The sequence below is a fragment of the Anabrus simplex genome, chromosome 6, assembly GCF_040414725.1.
Source record: "Anabrus simplex isolate iqAnaSimp1 chromosome 6, ASM4041472v1, whole genome shotgun sequence".
Lineage (NCBI taxonomy): Eukaryota > Metazoa > Arthropoda > Insecta > Orthoptera > Tettigoniidae > Anabrus > Anabrus simplex.
In genome coordinates, this window is record NC_090270.1 from 214,490,682 (window position 1) to 214,514,143 (window position 23,462).

A 23,462-nucleotide genomic window follows, 5' to 3' on the forward strand; every position below is an offset into this window, starting at 1 on the left:
GACCCAGATACTTGAAATTGTTCACTATTTGCAGGTTTGACCCTTCCAATGTAATAACTTGGTTTGCAGCTAGTCTTCCTTCCTTTCTGAAGGTCATCATAACCGTTTTCACTTTATTCATCCTTAGCCCATTCTCTTTAGACCATTTCAGTAATTTGTCGAAGGCTACTTGTAACTGCTCAATCGATTCCGAAGTTAGAACCATGTCGTCCGCATACATATAGATTGCGACGTTGTTCATGCTAACTACTTGTACTACATCCAAGACAGCTATGTTGAACAGTAGGGAGCTTAGTGGGTCGCCCTGCAATATACCGTTCGTTTGTTCTAACACGCTGGATACGGATCTGTTGTCGTCGATCTGGACCACGTTGTTCGCAAGAATACTCCTTATAAGCATTGATATGTAGTTTTGAGGTCCAATTAGGGATTCTAGCTTCTCTATTATAAGCTTTCTGCTCACCAGGTCGAAGGCCTTGCAATAGTCAATAAATATGGCATGTAATTTGCCACCTTTCAGTCTCAATGATCTCTCGATATAATTTTGTAGGCATTTTATGCCGTCGATTGTTGAACGAACCTTCCGGAAACCAAGTTGTTCCTCAGGTAATCTTCTGTCCACTAAGTCTGATAGTCTTTCCGTCAATAATCTTGTCAGTATTTTAAAGCCTGCACATTCTAAAGCAATGCCCCTATATGAGTTAGGGTCACCTATGTCTCCTTTTCCCTTGTATAACACCTTTAGTAATGAACTTCTCCACTTGTCTGGCACGTTGCACTCTAGTAGGCAGTTATTAAGCAAGTGTGTCCAGTCTTCTGTCAGTACATTTGTGCTCTCTGTTATGTGTTCGTTGAAAATCTGGTCAGGGCCGCATGCTTTTTTCTTCTTCAGCTTTTTTAATGCTGTTTCGACTTCCTTTGCAGTAAACAGTTCTACGTTTACGCTGCTCTTGTGATCTTCAACTGGTGACGGTCGTGTTTCTTTCTTCTGTAGCACATCTTTGAAATGCACTTCCCAGATCTCCATGGGTATATCCCTGGGGAAATGAGGTTGTTTTGCTTTCAGGGCTTTATATGGATGTGCCTTGGCTTCTTCTATTAGCTTCTTTTCTTCATCCAGCAGAAAATCTTTCCTTGTAGCTCTCAATATGGTTTTGTATTCTCTATTTTTCTTTGTATATTCCTGTAGATCAGACTGAGACTGGGATTTTCTGAATATCTGCAGCGCTTGGAGCGCTTCCTTACGGGCTTTGTAGCATAGCTTATTAAACCATGGCTTTGCACGTCTGGGGTTAACTAATGGTCGTTCGGCAGCTATTTTGATAATGCTCTCAAGATAATCCAGTATCTGATTCAGATCTCGCCCATCTGTGGGATTTATGTCTTAGCGTGCCTTTTTAAGAATCTCTTGATTCAGTTTCCTGGAGTATGGATTTCTGGCTTCGGTCTTCTTCGGTGACATTCGTTCTACACAGAGTGTGATTTCTACTGGTAAATGTTTTCTGATGACCACATCATCCCTTACTCTGCCACCTGTTATTGTGCACGTTTTCATGTTTGTAAAAACAAGGTCTATTGTGCTGCTCCCATTGCTGCATATATACGTCATGCGGTGAGGATCATTTACAAGGGACAGCCCTTTCCCTTGTATAAAACTGAGTATACTGTCTGTTTTCTTGTTAACTCGGTCCACCCGACAGTTCAAGTCTCCTGCTAGTATAACTGTCTCACTACTGCGAATTTTAGCTAGCGTTGTGCCTATGTCGTCTATTATTTCTTCCTCTTTGCATTCTGGTTGGAAGTATGCTCCTATAATTACACACGAGTTTGTTCTCACTGCCAATACATTGTCAGTATTATATATCGTCCTGATCGGGGCTAGTCTCGGACTCACCAAGCATGTTATGCCGCCTTTCGGTCTGCCTTTCTCTCCTTGTATAGCAAGAACATGCGCTGCATACACGTTATTTGGACACCACTCCTTTGTCAAAAATGTCTCCACTAAAATAACTATGTCGTAATCTACGAGTATGTCTTTAGGCATCATATTCATGGCATTTACTAGACCCTCAATATTCCACAACAGACATTTGACAGTTATGTTCGTCTCTTCCCCTAAATCTCCAAGGGGCACGAAAAGTACGACAGATTACATTTTCCGGCCAGAACTTGCTGTTATATACCTTCTCGAGGTCTTTCAGGGGCACGCCAATTTTGAATGCTCGACTAGAAGACCTGGAGCTCACTAGTTGACAGTCGATGTCACTTATTCCGCTTTCTTTTAGGTATTCCTCGAGGTCCTCATTCGTTGTGTCAGCATTGAGCCTTCCGATGTATAACCAGCCCTCGCCCTCAGCTGCTTTGATCTTGCTCTCTCCTTGCTTACTGCCACGCAATAGCTCCCTTTTCTCATGAGGCCTGGGTCTCTGGAGTTGGCTTCCCTGTTTTGTCCGACCTTCTTCCGTGGTTCCCGTTAATTGTGTATGCCTTCTACGGCTACGCTGCATTTTCCAAGGGCCATCATAACCTATTTCTACCTCTTTCTCTTCCATTCTCACTCCCATGCTGCCGGTTTGTTGTGTTTCCATTTGTATATGTTGTGCTGGACGGTCTCCCTCGCTAGAGCTTCTTAGTCTTTGGATGATGATGCTGCCAGGTTCTGTTTCTTTTCTTTCTTTCGCCGACAGGTCTGTGCGTCGTTCCGTACATGTTCTGCTTGGCATTACATAAAAACCTAATATCATTGGTAATCACATTGTTCACTATTTATATCAGTTATCAGTTATTTCCTTTTCTAGTTTTAACAGGAATTCTTTGATATTTTCCTTTCTGTTCCCTGTTTGTAGTACATATACTTGTATGAAGTCTAGTATCCAGTATTCGGGAAATAATGTGTTCGAACTGCACTGTAGACAGTCCTAAATATGGTTTTCCGTGGTTTCTCATTTTCACACCAGGCAAATGCTGGGGCTGTACCTTAATTAAAGCCATAGCTTTTCCTGTCCCATTGTCGCCGTAAGTTCTATCTGTGCTGGTGTGATGTATGCAACTTGTAAAAAAAAAATAATAATAATAATAATAATCTGATTTCTGGGTGGAATCTTGAGAAATTTTTACTAACATTTTATGATATGTCCAATAATTATCTAGCAATGCCCTGCAAGCTGACCAGCATGTGATTGCTAATTTTTTAGGAAGGAACTTTATATCATTGTCACTGTGTTTTACGTTATTTTGAAGTTTCGTCCAATGTGGAGGAGACCCATTAAGAAATACATACACCTTGTGAAGAAACATGAAACATTTTGTAGCTTGAATAAACTACTGGCAACTGCTGTACCTACAAGGTTTAATGAATGTGCGGAATGTGGTACAAGCAAGGCTAATGGATTGTGAGACTGAATACTGGCTGGTAACCTTGAATAATTTCCTGCCATGTTTGGTGCATTGTGATAATACTTGTGATAATTCTTCTGTGGGAATGTTTAGAAATGATAGGGTGTTCAAAAGGTGTTTCTCCAGTTCACCTGCTGTGTGACCAGACAGATGAATGTTATGACTGTCGCTATAGGGGTTCAAGTCTCACAGAGGTACATGAGTATAAGAGTAAGCTGATCAGAATTCGTAGTATTGAATCAAACATAAGTGAGTAGTAATGGATATCTTAATTTCCTGCACTGTTACCTTCATTTCATATCCTCATACTAGTTTAATAAATTCACTGCAAATTGTTTTTGACAGATAACTTGTTTTCCCCCCTCCCTGGATTACTGTATGTTTTGATATGGTTCTTCAACATGTCATTCATTTATGAGTTCTAAAAGTCCCATAAAGTTTCCATTTTTGTTTAAACCAAACTTTTTTTTGTCTTTTCCACTACGAAGTAATAAACCATGAATCGCAAGAAATTTAACCCTCCAGCTGGCGCACATAAAAATTATACATGACCAGGCGCGTGGTGTACTTTATACGCCACACCTTAACATCATATAATAATGGGAAGTAACTAATTTTTACCAAACTTTTATTCACCAACATCATTAATAATTGGAAATTTTACCTTCACCTGTAACAAGCGAAAATGCAACAACAAAGTATATTTGCACACTTGAAACCTTTGCGATGAAGATGATCTGTTTCACACAAGCAACTGTCAATATACTGTCCTACTGGAAAGGATATTAGTTAGGAGAATGAGAAGAAAGGTAAGAAAGTTGCAAGAGGAACAGTATGGCTTCAGAAGTGGAAGATTTACAGTGAACACAACCTTCAACAGGAGGCAATTAATGGAAAAGAATTGGCAATATGGAAAAGATCTGGTCATGACATTCAGAGATCTAACAAAGGCATACGATAATGTTCCCAGGGAGAAGGTTTGGGAAACCATGGTAAAAAAAAAAAAAGACTGGTACACAAACTGTAGAAATGGTGCAAGCAATGTACAAGAACTGTGTCAACAGCGTACAGACTCTGGTTGGAAGGACGCAATAGTTTAGAAATGAAAATGGACTAAGACAGGAGAACTCTGTTTCTATTGGTTATGGATGAAACTTTGAGGGAGACAAAGGAAGCGTATGGAAATAGAGAGATGTTATTAATTGCATAAAATACATTTCATTGCAAAGCCTGTATTGTCGTTAGTATACTTTTTCAAAAGGTACAGTCACAGGTTTCACCTTTACAATACTTAATTTTTGCTGTTTACTTAGCAATTAACAAATGTTGGGACATGTTTCATCCTTCTTCGTGGACATCATCAGCCAAAATAATTGTAAGAATAAGTAAAATAGACAAAGACAAATACACATTCAAATACGATTCGGGTTACCGAATACGTCAGTTAAAATGTATGATAAAATTTGGAGAATGTTCTTAAAATGCTGGAGCACAAATGTTTGATTCTGTTAAAATGAAGATAAAGATGTTAGACACACGTGATAGTTCCAATAGAATACAATGATCGAGCTCTTCTTGTTGGCATGATGTTGATAATTCTCGGTTATGTTATGAGGCAGGCAGAATATTTGACTGTAAATACATTCATGGAAAAAAATTGTGTTGTGGCTGAGTATTTTACAAGTGAAAATGAATTAATATGCAACACATCTGATTGCTTACGTTGTTTGATAGGCCATGGCCCTTCTGGGCTGTTGTGGCATGGAGTTTGGGTTTCTGTTTTTTTAGTTAGAGTGAAGTTTATAACAAAAGGTCTTGCCAATAAGAACAATAACAACAGAAGGGCCTAAAACCGAGCCTAGCCTAGGGACCCACATTTTATAAATCTCTCATTAGACCACGACCCAACAAGCCAACAAAAATTCTGTTATCAAACTGAAGATGGGCATCATACAAACAATGAATATATACAGTCTCAAAAGTAAACATTCATGATTTTTAAGACAGAGTGAGAATTTGCTTGCAGCCTTAAAAACTGAAACTGTTGATGGATGAAAATTCTTTCAAATTGTTTGAACTTCCACAGAAATAATATTCATTTAACAAAACCATGAGGGCGGGTCAAATATAAACAGGAATTATTTTTTAAAATTTACTGCATCAACCAAAAAAATACACATATAGAGATCACTTTTCTGCATAGTGTCCAGCCTTTGATACACATTTTCTCCATCGGATTGGTAAGTTTTTAATGCCGTCCTGATAGAAAGAAGAGGGACGTGTGCGGAACCAGTTGCGCACGAACTCTTCAACACTTGCATCATCATTAAACCACTGTCCTCCTAGGTCTTGTTCGAGTGGTCCAAACAAATGGTAGTCGCAGGGTGATAAATTTGGACTGTACGGAGGGTGTTCCAAAGGTGTCCAGTGAATTTTCTCCAGTTTTCCCCCCGTTAAAGCGGCAGTATGCGGCCTTGCATTGACATGGAGAAGAATGATGTTTCGGATCAGTTGCTGGCATCACTTGTTGCAATACGCAGCTTTTGCTTCATCCAAAAGGCAACATTACTAGGCTGCATTAATTGTCCTTTGTTCCTGAAGAAAATCCACCAGCAAAATGCCCGTGGAGTCCCAGAAAATGGATGCAAGCTTTTTTCCAGCAGATGGGCGTGTTTTGGCTTTGACCTGTGGCCTTGACTGGACCCCTGCTTTGTCTCTTCGCTGCCTTCACTCCATGCTTGCTTGCTTGCTTGCTTGGACTCTGGGGTGTAATGATGCACTCAAGTTTCATCACAAGTCAAAATACAATGCAAGAAATCCTCTCCTTCCTCCTCGCAGCGATGCAGGAGTCTCTGACAAACTTTCTGGCGTAAAGTTTTTTGTTCCTGGTTAATGAGACGAGGAACCCACCTGGCAGACAATTTTCTGAAATGGAATTCATCTTGGATGATGGTTTGAACACTTCTGTAACTTATTCCTACGGGTAAAAATATGGTGAAATTTTTATTCGCCGATCTTCATCAATAATATCACGAATGGTAACAATGTTGTCAGCAGCGATGCTTGTTTACAGTCTTCATTCATGAGGTTCCTTTTCCACAGCTTCTCTTCCTGCCACAAATTTTTTAGCTCACTCATACCCTCAAATCTGTGAAAGTGTTTCTCCAAACTGTGCATGGAGCCGTCTCAAAATTTTGGATGGTTTGGTGCCCTCTTTTGCAAGAAATTTGATAATGATGCATTGTGCAACAGATGTGTCTACCTCTTGCTCACTCATAGTATGCTGAAGTAACCCAGCTCTCCACCGTCGTTCACGCACACAGACCCCTTCTGCAGACATCCCCACCAATACCCTGGCAAAGCCCCACCTCAAAATTATTACTAACAGCAGCGGTACATACAAATTCCTATTTATATTTGATCCGTCTTCGTAGCATATTCAAAGAATAGCATCAGATTTCTGTACTTCAGTACTCTAATGGGAAAGAGACCATATTCTAGCATCTTGGCTTACCAGTATTACCATAATTACAGCTGCAAGCAGTTTGTGAAGACTTTATTTCATTAAAAAATCTTCAACTATTTTGTTAAATTCCTTCTAATATTTTAAATGAAGATTATGCTTTCCATCCTTCATAACAAGCAACCTATAACATACAAAAATTTTCCTCTTCATGCTCTTAAACTAATTCAGATTTTGGTAAAATAACATTTCACACTATATTTTGTCAGCTCTTAATGAATCCCATTGGAGGTTACTCTGATGTAAATAAAAGAACTCAGTAACTCAGTAACGGCATGTCACCACAACTGTGATCATAACAATATAGGAATGCTACAAAACTGTGATTTGATCTCACAGATTTCAACTTGTAAAACAGCTAACATGAACATACTATTATGGGGCCTTTCAAGAAAAAATGCTGTAAAATTAATTCCCATCTCTTCATGTGGATTGTTCTAAGAATGCATATTTCACAATACTTCATAAAATTTTTTAATATATTTTTTTTAAAGAGGGAGGTAACTTACCTGCAACCTGGAATATGTTTTGCTATGTACTGAGGATGTTCAGGTGCTACATTCATATCCTTGCTGCCTTGGATCACAAGAGTAGGACACTGAATGAGAGGCAACATTTGTTTACATATATCTCCTTTAGTTTCACTGTGATACACAGCAATGCTACCATCTATCCAATCAACCCACAACTTCTTGAAGGTATCTTCTCCATAAACAGCCAACTTTGATGCCACTATCTCAGGAGACAATGAATCAATATCACGATAAGCTGGAGACACAAAATAAATTCCAGGAATCAGGATGAATCAATTAAGTTAATGAAATTCAGAGAAAAATTAGAGAGAAAGGCACAGCACTTTAGATTTACAACTGTTTCTATTTCACTTGTGACTGGCAACCCAACCTGGCTGCACACAAGAGCAATTTTGAATTTATGGTGACAGGCCTTATAAGATTTTCTTGTAAATTATATTAGTAGTTTTCCTGCTAGTGTATGTATGTAGCTCAGTGCAACAAGTTCCCAACACCTTTCTGGTCACTTGCTGTATGCTCGCTCATTTCTACCCATGGAAAATTGCAACCATTAAATCATTTTCACTACAATAACAATAACTCTTACACCATCCATGCAAAGGGTATTTTTATGTCAACATCTCAAAATGGGGTTTCTAATTTTAAGGTTAATTTTTACTGCTAACTAATAACATTTAATGAGGGCTGATTTTTGCCGATAGGTATATATCATTGCAAGCTTTTTTTAGCCTTTTTATGCCCAGCAATTTTTCCCACACATACTTGGGGTCTATAATTGGCTGTTTAGGCAGCGTGAGCCAAGAAATGGCTTGGATGGCCGTTTTCTCTTTGACTTCTTTTAGTAAAATACCACTGCTCAGATCTCTTTTGTCACAGATTAATGTTTCATATACCTAAATCTTCCTCAATAAATGCTGTATACAATGCCAAAAACTGCATAAATATCAGTCAAGCAGTTCTCAAGATTAGCCTACACAGGTGCACACAGACAACTAAAAGGGACTTTATAAAACTTATAGATTATTAACTCATTTATTACAAATCAGAAATTATATTTATTCAGTTATAAGAAATTATCATTATTTTGAATGTATTCTTAACAAATGGATTTGTAAGATTATCAAAATGCAGCACAACCAATAGCAATCCATGCTGCATGGCTTCTATTTGACAAATGAGAAGAAAAAGTCACTTTACCTCGCTTTGCTGGACTTTGAAAGCATACCACTCGACCTGATTTGGCAAGCTTTTTTTACAACATGGTGTCCCAGTGTGTCTTGTCAGTTGAGAGCAGCTTTTTTAAGCAGGGTCACCCGGCGAGTTGGCCATCTGGTTAGGGGCATGCAGCTGTGAGGTTGCATCTGGGAGATAGTGGGTTCGAGCCCCACTGTCGGCAGCCCTGAAGATGGTTTTCCGTGGTTTCCCATTTTCACACCAGGCAAATGCTGGGGCTGTACCTTAATGAAGGCCATGGCCACTTCCTTCCCACTTCTAGGCCTTTCCTATCCCATCATCGCCATAAGACCTACCTGCATCAGTGCGATTTAAAACAAATTGTAAAAAAATTAAGCAGGGTCAAGAAGCAATGTCCAAGCTACTCAAGAAATGTTTGATAACTTTCTCATTCCATTTGGTGTCCACTAGGGCTTTGTTCTAACTATATTTCTGCTCATCCTCGTGATGGACAATATTGTAGCAGACATAAAACAAGCCCACTCCATGTCATATGATGTTCACATGTAAAAGATCTCTGATGACACATTTGGTGTTCACCAGACAAAAATATATAAAACCCAATCATGGAATGCCTAACAAGAGATCTATTTCTCTGTCATTTGGTAGAGTAAAATGGAACATTGAAACTGATATGAAGGCAGTCTAAATGGCAGCAAATAAGGTGGTGGTGGTGGTGGCGGCGGCGGCGGTGGCGGAATTATATAAAATTCTATAAATGCTTGTAGTTTATATTTAATGTTGCGATCAGGTACCACACCTCGAACCTTTAGTTGAGCTACAGGCATTAGTAAGACAGTGTCCGAAATAAGTGAAGCTTGCACACCAGAGTCAACCAAAGTCATCACATTAAGCTTTCTGACTCGTATAGATATAACAGGTAGTGATCTCTTAATTATGGGCCTATCCTTATGTTCATCCTCAAATAATAATTCAGAATCATCAATGTACCAGTACTGTACTTCTGTAAAACAAATAACTTGATGATCGTCCTCTTCTTTGTTTTCAGGCAATCTCCAGTTTAGTTGGTCTGAGTTTTTTTTTAATAGCGCCAGTCGATCTGAGATCTTGGTCAGTCTCTTCTTGAATTCTCACATGCTTTTGGTGTTCTAACGATGTGGCTCCTAAGTCCTCATTAGTTCTGTTCCTGTCTTGAATATATTCTCCAGTTTCTTTCCATCTATTTTCAAGATCTTCCCTCCGAGCACTTCTGGCTTCTTCAGAAGTTATCTCTGGTTTTCTCCACGGCGGTCTTGTTCTGTACAAAGGCTGTCGTTGGTCCGGTTGTCTTCGGAATTTCCTAAACCTGGGAGGAGTACGTGAATTATTTACAATGTTTTCCCTCAGTGTTGTTGTCTCTTGATCTGTAGTCTTCACCTCGGCTGAATTAATGGATACCCCTTTAAGTTTTGTACTCTTTGGAGTTGGCTGTGTATTAGCCGTCTAGTTGTCTTAATATAGCATCCAAATGTTGAACAGTTTGGATGTTCGCTGCCACTAATATTTCCTGTACATGGGATGGAAATTGAGATGTTATTATTTGGATAAGTTCTGGGACCTGTAGTGGAGGATCCAGATATTGCATCTTCTTCAATTGCATCAAACAATAATCTGAATATCTAGATGTATTCAATAAGGTATTATACTTCCGTGAATACAACTGCATTTTCACAAGATGCTGTGTCTCAGTGTCCCAAAAATGATTTAATAAGGCCTTTTTAAAATCATCATAGGTCTTGAATTGTTCTTAAAGGCTATGAACGAAGATAATGACCTGCCTTCCAGCAATTTGGATACTGTGCATAATTGCCTATCCTGTCCTATGCGATTTTCTTGAAAGAAATCCTCAACATTTTGAAGAAATTCCCTAGCAGTATACTCATCTCTAACCAAAAATTTAGTTGGTTTGTTGTCTTGGATTTTAATGAGTGTCGTGGTATTGACTAAATTTCTAGATGTACCTGGACTGGAGATAAATGATGAGCTTTCTCTTAACTTAATAGAAGAGACTTCTTCAGCAAGGGTGTCTACTTTTATCTGAAATGTGTTATCAAGAGTTTTAATTTCAGACTGTAAATCAGTTTTCAAAGCTTGAACATCCTTACAGAAGGCGGTGAGTTGTGTGTGTGTGTGTGTGTGCTATCCATATGATTCGTGAAACGCTTGTCCATTTTGGCTTGTGTGGATTTCATAAGTCTCACCTCAGCATTAAGTTTGCTTATGTCCGATTTGAATGAGTCCCTAAGGCTCTCCTGGATTTGTGCCATTTTTATTTGAGCCTGCGAAATGTGTCCATGAGACTCTTGGAATTCGGCTCGAAGTTCTTCTAATTCTGCAGAAAGAGATTGAACATTCTTGAGATCTTGACCAAATGATTGAATAACTTGACCTTTAATTTCTTCCTTCAATGTTTCAAGATTCTCTACGAACTGAGTTTTTATTTCTCCTAACTTGGATTCGACTTTGTCACTGGAATCCTTGAGGCTCTTTTCTAGATTAGCATTCGGCTCACAAAATCTATGTTTGAGATTAGCAGTTGATTCAGCAAATCGGTTATTAAGGGATTTATCTGCCTCAGCAAATCTTTTCTCTAAAGATGCTTGTGCTTCATCAAACCTTGAGTTAAGGTTATTAGCTAACTCTTGCATTTGTTGAATTATTTGTTGACTTAGTTGCTTGTTAGCCTCATCAGTCCTAGTACTCAATTCCTTGATTTGAGTATTTGATTCCTGAATTTGAGTGTTCAATTGAGTGTTCGATTGATCTATTTTTGTATTTTGATTGTTAATACTAGTGCGAAGAGCTTCAATTGCTGCTAATAAATTGTCCATGATGCCAAATGTTTATAATAGACTTGAAATGAATTATGTATTCTGAAGATCAAAAATGTAATTGACTGTGTGTAATCTGACAATGCTTGCGTCTCCTAGCGTTGTCTAAACACATTCGCATGTTATTTTGAATGTTGTCTTTCAAAATATGCTATTACGTTTGGTATCTTGTAAAGCTTAAGTATAACTTTATTCAATATCCTGTTAGTTTTCATGCTATAATAATCAGCACAGCTCCTTTCAAAATCCGTAAGTTGGTTTTCATTTATTATTACACACGGGGTATCGCTATGCATTTGTTGCTAGCGTGGTATATCTCCTTTCGAAGCCCTGTAAGTTGGCCGCCATTTATAACTACTCTCCTCTCTGTACCAGGAAAAATTGATTTCAAAGAGCATGAGGTCATTCTGAGGGGTGCCTAGTCCTTAGGAGAAGGAGAAGGCAAGGCAAAATAATAGATATCATAACTTTCTTCCATTTATTCAATCTACGAAAAGTTACCCTATTATATCGCTGAATTGTAGTAATCATAGATATTTATTGGAAAATATACCCCAATCCCAACAACAAAATATAAAAAAAATTATGTTGATCGTGCAAAAATCCAACTGAATAATGTTCTTTTCAACCAGTTATGTCCATCATGACTTTCTTGATGTAAAATAATAAAGCATGTTGAAAGTAAGTTAATATTCCACTTCAACAAAATCCTAAAGTCCTTTCTATTATCACTTGTGATTTCAGAGTATGTTTTCTACATAAATTAATCAAAGTAAATTTTGCAATTCCTTCTTGTGAACATCTCAAACTATTTATATTCAAATATAAAACACTTGAAATTAAATTCGATCTTCTGGTAGAAAGTTCTAAGTATTGTCCTATTTTACATAACTTACTATACATTTTATATGAATATTGCTAATTAAGAGTTTATTGTACACCTTCACTATAAATAAAGCACTGAACTGAAATTCTAAAGTTCCAACAAGTGACAGCATACAATATTACGAGAGCGCACTGTCTTCCAAAAGTTCTGTCTGTATTTTAAAGTTTATAACCTGCTAATAATTGTTCATCAAAATGAGCCTCTGAATTGAATTAAAGTTCTTTGTCAGCAATGACACTGTCTATACGAGTTCTGTTGAAAGCCGAATTATGTTTCTGAATGAAAAGACACTTATATCGCCTGAATTATGTCTTCTTGTTAAGCTCGAACTGTTGAATACTGCTCTGCAAGCAACGACCTGGAACTCAGCAAACAGCGAGCACCACGATGTTCCATAGTACCATGTCCCTGGAACTGTCCCTCATAGTACCAAGTCCACATTCTGCATTGCTCTGTATCAAATCTCCGTTGTTCTCCATCGTCTTGAGTCAGGATTTCTCATGTTAATAAAAGAGTGGCTTTAACACGCGAAAGTCCATCTGACTAGGCCACTGATAGAGTGTCCTATGTTGAAATGAGCACAATTTGATTTGTGGTGTTAGAACTGATTGTAACTTCTTCAGAAATAATCACCATTCACTAGATGAGAAATGTGTCGAAGCACTGTTTCTTTTCATAAGTTGCAATAATTGGAAAATGAAAAACACATTTTTATGAATAGTTCATCTTTACACTCACTGGACACCGTCCGTCTTGTCAGAAATAACTCTCATTCAAAGCACAATTTATCATGACTCACTTTCACGGCAAAGAAATAAATAAATAAATAGCTCTCTCTCTCGTAATATATCGTAATGTTCCTTCTCACTGTCACAGTTCCTCAAGTATTCGTGTTTGAGTCCTATAATTCACAACGTCACTGAATTACGAAGTATGCATAATGTGTCATGGCATATTTACAGTTCATTAAACAGTCTATTCATAAGAATTGGTTTCAGATGGTACAGTCTGTTATGAAAATTAGGAAATAGTTTTTATGCACAAGTTAAAGTGGTTTTAGACTTTGATAATATTCAAAATAGTTAATGTGTTGCCAACCTACACTCACGATGTTCTATGTTGGAACAGTTCATGACTGTTGAAGTTTAATGTAGTTGTGCTAGCTTCAAGTTTGTTAGAGTTATTCACACGGAATCGAGATATTTTATAAGTAATAATAATAATAATGTTATTTGTTTTACGTCCCACTAACTACTATTTTACGGTTTTCGGAGACGCCGAGGTGCCGGAATTTAGTCCCGCAGGAGTTCTTTCACGTGCCAGTAAATCTACCGACACGAGGCTGACGTATTTGAGCACCTTCAAATACCACCAGACTGAGCCAGGATCGCACCTGCCAAGTTGGGGTCAGAAGGCCAGCACCTTAACCGTCTGAGCCACTCAGCCTGGGATATTTTATAAGTTCCAATATTGACGAAATATTACAAGTCTTATAACTTCAATGTTATAAACATGTTAATTTCCAAAGTTCAAATGTCCCTGAAGAATTGTAAGTCCAACAATTTCTCAAGAAAATCTACTGGTTACTCACTGGTGTTCAGATAAACTAAGTGTCAACTTGCTGTCGAAAATTATACAAGTATCACGACGTTCCCGTAGAATGAACACTGAGTTCGACTTCACTTGTCGCGAGTAGCATGACTGACATGCCAGCTGTGAGCTAAGAACTGGTTTGCTTCGCCCAGGACTGCGGCTTATATTCCGTAAGGCCAAGGTTACTCGCCACGTCATGAGGAGAAATGTGGTTTCTTGCTTATTATCTCTTGAACGCCTTAATGGAATTTGTTGAGATTAACATATGTTTGCCTTCAGAACACTACCTACATGACGAGGTATGTCTCATTTCTGTATCTTCAACGGTTAAAAAGAAAATTTCGTCCTTTTCCACATATTCTGGCAACTTTAAAATAATGTACCTGGCTAAAACAGTTCCTGATACAGTACCTATATTAAAGAATACGACATGAAACATTTTTTACAAAAGACCATGGCAAGGGACGACAGATAAAATATTTAACAACCGATTTTCATACAAAAAGCCCACTCGGTTTTTGTGTCAGGAAGTATGCAGCACAATTGGCTTGGGAACAGGACTATCCAAAGATAATTTGATGAGTCAATGCACTTTATTTGCACAAAATATTATTAAATATTAATTATTACAAATACAAGTGTATTACATTAGCTTTGCTACACTTGGATTATTTACTGTATCTCTCACTATATCACCATCCAATGGGAATACACAGACTAAACACCGTAAATGGCCCACTTGGTATAATTCTGCCTGGCATAGCTGGTATTACTTTAGTCTTGAAAATTCTGAGTCTGATACCATATATCCAACATTTATTTTCAAATTCCAAATTATTAGATTACATACATTCAAGCAAGCAAGCTAGCTTGTAGCTTTCTACGACTGTTGATATCATGATCATAGCCACGGGACTTCCAGTTCAACATGGAATCTGAACAGTAAGGACACAGCTTTTCATTTAAAAAATCCCACATATATTGACCAGGATTCAAACCATGGCCACCTTGGGGAGAAACTGGTGGCAGTACTCCTCGGCTATTTTTCCCCAACATCCATGTTTTCAAGTCATCAGCATAATCCAAACTGCTTAAAACATTTTCTCTAAAATGTTCCTTTAAAAGAAATGTGTGTAAAAGAATACTGCTATGTCTGACAGCCATAACAACTTTGAAGCATAAATTAATTCTATCATCAAATCTTGCTCTCTCAACATAAAATACCTTTGACTGCCTACAGTAAGTTACCTACCTTTGATACCAAAATCCCTAATTATAGCCGATACTAGTGGCCTGTCATCACAGAAGCTGTGAACAAGATGAAACATGATAAAGAAAGCGAGAGAAAAGTAATGGAAAATATAATGAACTCAGGAAAACCATTTATTTGCCTTTAAACTTACACTTCCATTGTGACTATTCACATATAATAGAATTCTTGAACCTTCGCAATTACCCTATCATAATCTTCTTGTGCATGCTTCCAACAATCATGTTTTAAACACTTTAACAATGTAGGCTACAATTCACTGTAAATGATTGCATTGACTGTCCTACTCATTAACTAATTTCAGTATTTCATTGTAAATTATGTTTTCTTGTGAAATACCCTTCAATTTTGGAGAAATGGCCCTGATATGGTGTAATTATAACTTTAATTTTGACATCCCTCACAGCTTTAACTCTACTAAATGCCACATATGACTGACCATGGCTGAAAGTGCACTGAGATAAACACCTACTTTGTCAAAACTAGTATTAACTAGGAGGATTAAAAATAGTTTTGTACAATTTTGTAAAAAGTACAACTGTCAATATGGATTCAACAATCAGATTCATAGTCTGTAATGCAGGAATTATCAAAGCTTTATGAATAATACTAACAGCTGATTTTCGCAAAAGTCTGCTTCTGAGCTGTTCCATTTAATATTCAAAACTGAATTTCCTGTTACTGGAACAGGCAAATCAAAAGTTTTTTGAATTGTCTTACCATCTGCTAATAACAAAGCTGCAATTCTTGTCCATGCAGCAGCGATTGCAATATCAACTCTGCTTCTAATCATGTACCATATACTAAACTTAAATGTTTTTGCGCAGCCTACTGGAGCTTAAAAAAAAACAAATGTTCTGACTTGATTTCACAGAGCCATTTATTGGACTAACATAGAAAGATCTGCATAGACAACTTTCAAAGAGCCCTCTATTAGGCTGGCATAGAAAGATCAGCGGAAACATTCATAGAATAACGATTTATTGGAATAAATGACTATTTTATGCAAATAAATTATTTAATTAAATACCCTAAATAATATTTTTTCTAGTAATCCTGAGATGGAGATCTTTCTTTTGATATATAATACATACACGTTAGTATCACAGTTTTCTCACAACATTGTGTTACAAGCTAAATTCTATATATAATTTCCCTTCGTTTTTAAGTAAAGATGGTACTGTATATTTAATCTCTCTTCCACTACTATCAGGGGCTGCCTGGCTGAGGCGGTAAAGGTGTTCTTGGTTCGCCCGGAAGGACGTAGGTTCGAATCCCCGTCAGGAATTCGTAAAATTTAAGAAACGAGATTTCCACTTCCGGAGGTGCGTATGGCCCTAAGGTTCACTCAGCCTACACCAAAAATGAGTACCAGGTTAATTCCTGGGGGCAAAGGCGGCCGGGCGTAGAGCTAACCATTCTACCCCATCACGTGCTGCGGTTAACAATGGTGGAAGCCTTTACCTTCTACTAATCCAAGGGCCTTCATGGCCCGTACGGAGGTGACTTTGTCTTTGTATACTACTATCAATCTTAAGATATGGCAAATTGCTGGAATTTTGCCTTGAAAATAATTTATGTCAGGAAATCTACTGACAAAAGATCCTTGCATTTGAACCATGTTAAATGTTTATCAGCATTAATGTCATTGTATACCACACCCTAAAGCTCAAGAAGTAAATGGCTTATCAACTGTGTTAGTAAACTGGCCAAGTAACTGAACAGAACAGATCTCTAAAATTTCAACAAATAAACAAACTGACAGGTCATTCGGGGGTAGCGGAAGCAACAAAAGGAGAGACATGGACAAATGCGATAACAAAAGGACAAGGACAAATCCCACAACTATACACCACCTATATAGATAGGGCTCCCTCCTCGTCTATCCCAGTTTCTCCTAATCCTCAAGGGAAGAAAGTGCTTATAGCCTACAAGTTAGGTGACATATTCCCATTTTCCTGGAGTTGAAAAGAGGCACTACTATTACTGCTGCTGTTAGGATGGTCAAAAATGGGATTTAAACCCACTGCTCTGCCCAATCATATTCCCAAAGCTAAGTGCACCTCATCCACCATTTCCAAATCAGTTTTAAAATTACAGCAGAACCAGAGATATAATTCAAGTCCCCTGAATGGAACGCTAATATGCTAACCTCTAAACCAGGGGCAAGCAAATGTTTCACACTGTTGCACATGTGCAAAGAGCTTAGATATTGTAGTAGCTATTGGGTCTTAACATGGAGAGTTGACGACCCCATCATTTAAAAATGACCTGGAAGCACAGTTTCTCTTTATACAAAAAGATCAGTAGCGTATACTAAGGGCTACCAAGGCTATCAGTGAAGCCCAAACCTCAATTGAGAATGATGGAAGTCTAAAGCACATTATCATGTAAGCATCTGACACACTGTTCCATTTACAAAAGCTGAAAGCAGTGAGAAAAAACGTCGCACGTATTTCTGAGAACAAGGCATCGGAGACTGATATCGCAGTCCAGACTCTTGCCTCTCTCGCCTTGACTCGCCCCGCGCGGCTTGCTGCTGTATATCGGCCAGGAGCAGGGACCAGATGGGGATAGGTGTACTAGCCTTCGGTCCGTCAGATCGCCACTGCTAACTATCAACCATGCGTTACTCATCATGTATACTTCCTCACCTCATACTTCTGACTTAATTATATAGATAACAGAGTGCTGGTATTTCACTTCCGTTTACTTCTACATTCTTGTAGGAAGACACTGCAGGGCTGCTGTTATAGGAGTAATGTAGTTTTCTGTTTATTCATAGATCTGCTAAAATGAATGCAATCTTTCAAGTTTAGTGTTCTCTTTCATTGGTTGGAATTGAACCTGTGATCATGGATCGGATACCACCACTGATCTCCCAACGAAGCTAATTAACCAGTGAACAATGGGCACGACCGCTGTAAAATTCAACATTTTTATTTAATAATAATAATAATAATAATAATAATAATAATAATAATAATAATAATAATAATGACGAATGGCATCTGTATAGGCTTGGTGGTGACCTATTGAGGATAAAATCAATGGCGAAGATGTCATAAATACCCAGTCCCCAAGCCAGGGGAATTAACAGTATGAGGGGGTTGATCCTGAACATTGAACCGGAGCCATCGGACCAAAGGCAAGCATTCTACCCATTCAGCCACAAAGCCAGACTTGAAATTGCTAAACCTTAGGCTACCATCTCCACTGATCAGGGGTTGAGCATTGGCAGTAGCAGAGGCCTGGGCAGTAGCTTTTGAAGCAGCCTTGATGACACAGAAGGCAACTTGCGGTGGCTACTGGCTGCAGCTCAAAATGCTGAAGACTTGACTTTCACTAAACCAACCATCGAAAAGGGGTAACCTAAGTCTAGTTTTAGCCCACGTCTTGATCCCAGCATAAGCCATTGAAAAAGACGACAATTTGGTTCCACTTATGGGAGAAGTTTCTATTACATTATGAAATTAATGAAGCGAGGTAGCAAACAAATATTACAGACAACAGTCTCTGAAGATTCTTGCATTTGTGTGTAGAAATCTTGTGCCAGATGTAAACTTGATTATTACTTCAACTAATAGTAGCATAATGAAGTTTGTTCTTGCAAAACAAAGTTTTCATATAGCAATTATTTCTAACTGTCCTACCCAGCATTATTCTTGTATTTAATGATAGAAGTCTGGTAGAAAAAATTTAAACATCATAGAAAAAGAAAACACTCCAAGGAAAGACAGAGAGGGAACATATGTCACAGTAATATAGGAGGGCGAAGGTGACTCTGGTGGGGGAAAATGCAAGGCAATGAGAGTTGATCTGCAAAGATGCAAAGAGCTGTGCACGGAAAAAGATTCACTCCCCCTCCCTGTACTAGACCATGGTAGTGCCTTTGAAAATAAACAAATGTAAAACAAAGACAGAGGATTTTAAATGAATGATGTGAGCAAGGTAATATTAGATTATGAAATGAAATCAGAAGAGATATATGACTTTTGTTATTTGGATAGTAAAATGATAATGACAGAAGCAAGGAAGGCAAAAAAATGTTTTCTGTGGATCAGGGGCAGAGTGTCGGCCTCCGGATCCCAAGATAGCGGGTTCAAACCCGGCAGAGGTAGTCAGATTTTTGGAGGGCGGAAAAAGGTCCATTCGACACTCCACGTCGTACGATGTCGGCATGTAAAAGATCTCTGGTGACACATTTGGTGTTTACCTGACAAAATTCATTAAATCTCAGCCATAGACGCTTAAGAGAGTTTCGGTTTACTCGTTCTGCCATGTAGTAGGCCTAGAGTGAAACGGAACGTCGAAATTGACGAGCAGACAGCCAGATGGCGTCATATTGAAATGTCTGCACATGGTAGCTGAGGCCACACGATTATTATTATTATTATTATTATTATTATTAATTATTGTACATAAAGTCCTTCCAATTTTTATGGTACTCGTTACAGGCAATAAATGAAACACAAAGATATACTTAAGAAGAATGCTGAAGATGAGAGAGACAGATCAAACTTAATATGGTAAAATTTAATCAGAAGGTGAGAATGGTTGAAATGACACATTTACCCAGGACCTTATCACTTAGGTTTAGAGGGATGTACATGGTGGGATAATATTGGAGGATGTAATTCAGAAGCATAACAAAGATAATTCAGGCTGCAATAGTAAAATAGGTACCGGTATGAAAATGCTAATACAAGATTGGGTGGTAAAGAGGTCTGGATGAAACAAAATGGACTGACAACTTGGGCAACACAATTATAAGTGCATTCTTCTCCTTCAACATAATGACATACCAGCATAGAGCATGATTTCAGGCTTGGTGACATAACTGTTTGAGCCCCATACAACCAGTTTCTTCACTCTATCTGGGTACTTAGCAGCTGCAATCATAGATGCAATTCCTCCATTACTCCATCCCAGTAAGGAATACTTTGGAATATCCAGTGCCTGCAGATAAAATTCATGAACTTAACTATACAAGGAAACATGCAGGCACAATATTATATCAACAAAAACTGTAATTACTCAGGCTTTATCGATGATATTTTACCCCAGTATGGGAACAGACTCATCAGGTGGAATGTCACACCTGTACAAGCTGCTGACTGGTACACTGCTAAACTATTACTCCCAGCCTCCTTTCAAGCACATGCACTGACAGTGCATTAGCAGAAATATCTCCACACTGGGGTAAAATGCTGGTTTCACCACTAGAAAAGCCTGAATATTCTTTCTGTTTAACGTTGTACTACAACACTGAAGGTGGGATCATAGATGCACTGGGATTGGGAAGGTACATTTGCATGGTGTGAAAATAAGAACCCAGAGAAAATAAACTTCAGGGCTACCGATGGTGGGATTCGAATCCACTATCTCTGAAATGTAAGCTCACAGCTGCACAACCTTAACCGCATGCCTCACTGCCATAAGAAAGGGTTGGTCTGGCTAAAGTGTTATCAAGATGTAAGCGAGTGTGCTTTTGGACAATTCTAAGTTTCCTGGGTACTAGCTCCAGTTCTTTGAGTGTAATGGTTTCCAAAGACTTGTTGAATGATGCTGGTAGAATAAATGGCTCACATTTGTACACGTCTAAAGGCTCTGAAAATAAATATGTAATCAGAACTATAAAAGATAAGTATTACAGCTGAGAACTCAACTTAGGTGACTTTTTCCTATTTTGGAAAATATAACACAGAGAATAAATAACACAAAGAGCCAACCTTCAATTCTGTACATATTCTGCATGCACTTTTTGTTACAGAAGAAGCAATTTCTTTTTTAGCTTTGACTTAGTTAATCTATAACTGTGAAGTTTTCAATCTATCAAAGTTACTGCAGAATTAATTAAAAATACCTGAAAAAATAAAACATTTAATAACATAGGCCTATTATGCCTGAAAAAGATATAATTTCATTAAAAACAGAATGACATGTTTTATTCTCAAAAACGTCATCAGATTATATCAAATCACACAATTTATTATTATTATTATTATTATTATTATTATTATTATTATTTAAGAACTGATGAATATTATGAACAAGTGTCAATTTTTTATTTTTTTTATTTTGTGTATGCCTGTCTAATAATTGTTGAAATGTTTGAAGTCTTCCCAGCTCAAAGTTTACAAAATTTTCTTTCATGTTAGGAATGGTTGCAGGATTTCATAGAAATCACCAAGAACAAATTGTGTTGCTTTCCTTTGGATCTTTTCCAGGTCTTGTATCAAGTAGTCTTGGTGTGGGTCCCATACACTGGAACCATACTCTAATTGTGGTCTTATCAGAGACGTATACATCCTCTCCTCCACATCCTTACTACAACCCTTAAATATCTTAATAACCATGTGAAGAGATCTTTATCCTTTCTTTACAACCTGATGAATGTGATTACCCCAATGAAGATTCTTCCTTATGTTAATACCTAGGTACTTATAATGATCTCCTGGAGGTCATATCAGCCCATCAACGCAGTAATTAAAACTGAGAGAACTTTTCATTCTGTTTACCATCATGCCATTGTTTGCTGTCCATCTCACAACATTATCTAGGTCTGGCTGCCAATTATGTTTGCCATTATATTATCCTTAGAGGACTATTTTGCCTAATTTGATTTTCTAAGTCGTTCCTTCAATCTCTCCTTACTCCTGCAACCATTCCTAACTCTATTTTTTTATCCCCTGCACATCCTTTGTAACCTAATTTTTTCCCCAGTTATAATATAATGCACCCTTATCACCTCTTACCACCTTTAACACTCCTCAACAATTACCGAGCTTGATAGCTGCTGTCGCTTAAGTGTGGCCAGTATCCAGTATTTGGGAGATAGTAGGTTCGAACCCCACTGTCGGCAGCCCTGAAAATGGTTTTCCATGGTTTCCCATTTTCACACCAGGCAAATGCTGGGGCTGTACCTTAATTAAGGCCACAGCCACTTCCTTCCCATTCCTAGCCCTTTCCTGTCCCATCATCGCTATAAGACCTATCTGTGCCGGTGCGACGTAAAACAAAAAAAAAACCACTCCTCAACAATTGCTTTAAAACCATCTCGTATAATGTTCACATTTTTATTTACCATTTTCCATTGATCACAATTACATTTTAAAGAGTGGTTGAATGGGTAGATGAATTCCTATCAACCATATGATATTGCTTATTAGTCCTACTTTTACAACCTTCTTTTCTGGCACATTTATTTTTTAACTATGACAAAACAGCTTCATGATCACTTATACCATCTACCATCTGGTTTTATCAACACCATGTCTAGAATATTTTCCCCTCCAGTTGGTTCCATCACTTTCTGATTCAGCTGTCCTTCCCTCTTATTCACCATTTGTTGGTCATGCTTTCTGTCATTTGCATTCCCTTCCCAGTTTTTAAAACAAAGAATTTCCACAAGGAAATTATTTTTAAATAAACATCCACATGTTCAATACTGTACAACTAATTTAGTTATAAAATAGTCAATACAATCTCAAATTAGGACAAATTTTGGTCCTTGTATGGACCATCTTCAGCTAACATTAACAGTATATGATAAAATTAAAAGATTACAGTTATTTAAACAAAAATAAAACACAAGGATAAATTCTATTCTATTCTGTTCTATTCACTTGTTGTAATTTGCTTCCCAATTAACATTTGGTAAATTTGCACCTGTTACAATAACATTCCTGATTTTATCATACCAAATAAGGGCGTGGGTATCTCGGCAGTGGCGGCTGGTGGACTCCCAGGTCGAGGGGTGGGTGGAGGGGAAGCCACAGTACTTTTTCCCACCAATCTTTCTTTGCTACTGACCAGTACCACCGCACTCATTCAAGTCTTCCGCGTGAAAACAAACTAATTCACTGCTATCAACCCTCACAAACCACGGGATGCAAGCCAAAGACCCAATTTGAATCAATTCCTGGTCTCAAATGTTACATTAACATCATTATTTATTATTTTTCTTCTTAAAATATAAATAAATTATTATTTAATTTTATTGTATGCAACCATGGAAATTTGGCTGGCGCATGCTTGTATAGGGGTTTGTGAGGACATCTTTACTGCTACATTGCTACGGACTCTGTCCACGTGAAAGCCACTTCCCGCAACCTTCCTCCCCCGAAACTGTCCTCCAGCGCGCTTCCCCCTTACATCTCAAATCCACCATCACCAACACTATATCCTCGGACAG

The 23,462-nt window shown here is 38.0% G+C and overlaps 1 protein-coding gene and 1 long non-coding RNA gene across 3 annotated transcripts in view; one reads left to right on the plus strand and one right to left on the minus strand.

The window, feature by feature from the left end:
• Window positions 1-23,462, minus strand: part of LOC136876334 (valacyclovir hydrolase) — a 57,669-nt gene that overhangs the window by 17,636 nt on the left and 16,571 nt on the right. The window contains exons 4-6 of one of the 2 annotated variants that reach the window (XR_011018463.1): window positions 20,071-20,224; window positions 7,429-7,687; window positions 6,911-7,043 (exon numbers count right to left, since the gene is read on the minus strand). Coding sequence is in view for 1 of the 2 variants with exons in the window: in XM_067150186.2 (XP_067006287.2) it covers window positions 6,995-7,043; window positions 7,429-7,687; window positions 20,071-20,224 (462 nt within the window). In the remaining variant the exon portion in view is untranslated. Of the gene's footprint in view, window positions 1-3,874; window positions 7,044-7,428; window positions 7,688-20,070; window positions 20,225-23,462 lie in introns of those variants that run through there. The other variant, XM_067150186.2, reaches the window with a different exon arrangement.
• The window catches only part of LOC137501321 (uncharacterized), a 29,708-nt gene that overhangs the window by 4,696 nt on the left and 1,550 nt on the right, over window positions 1-23,462 (plus strand). The gene's annotated exons all lie outside the window — the stretch shown is intronic.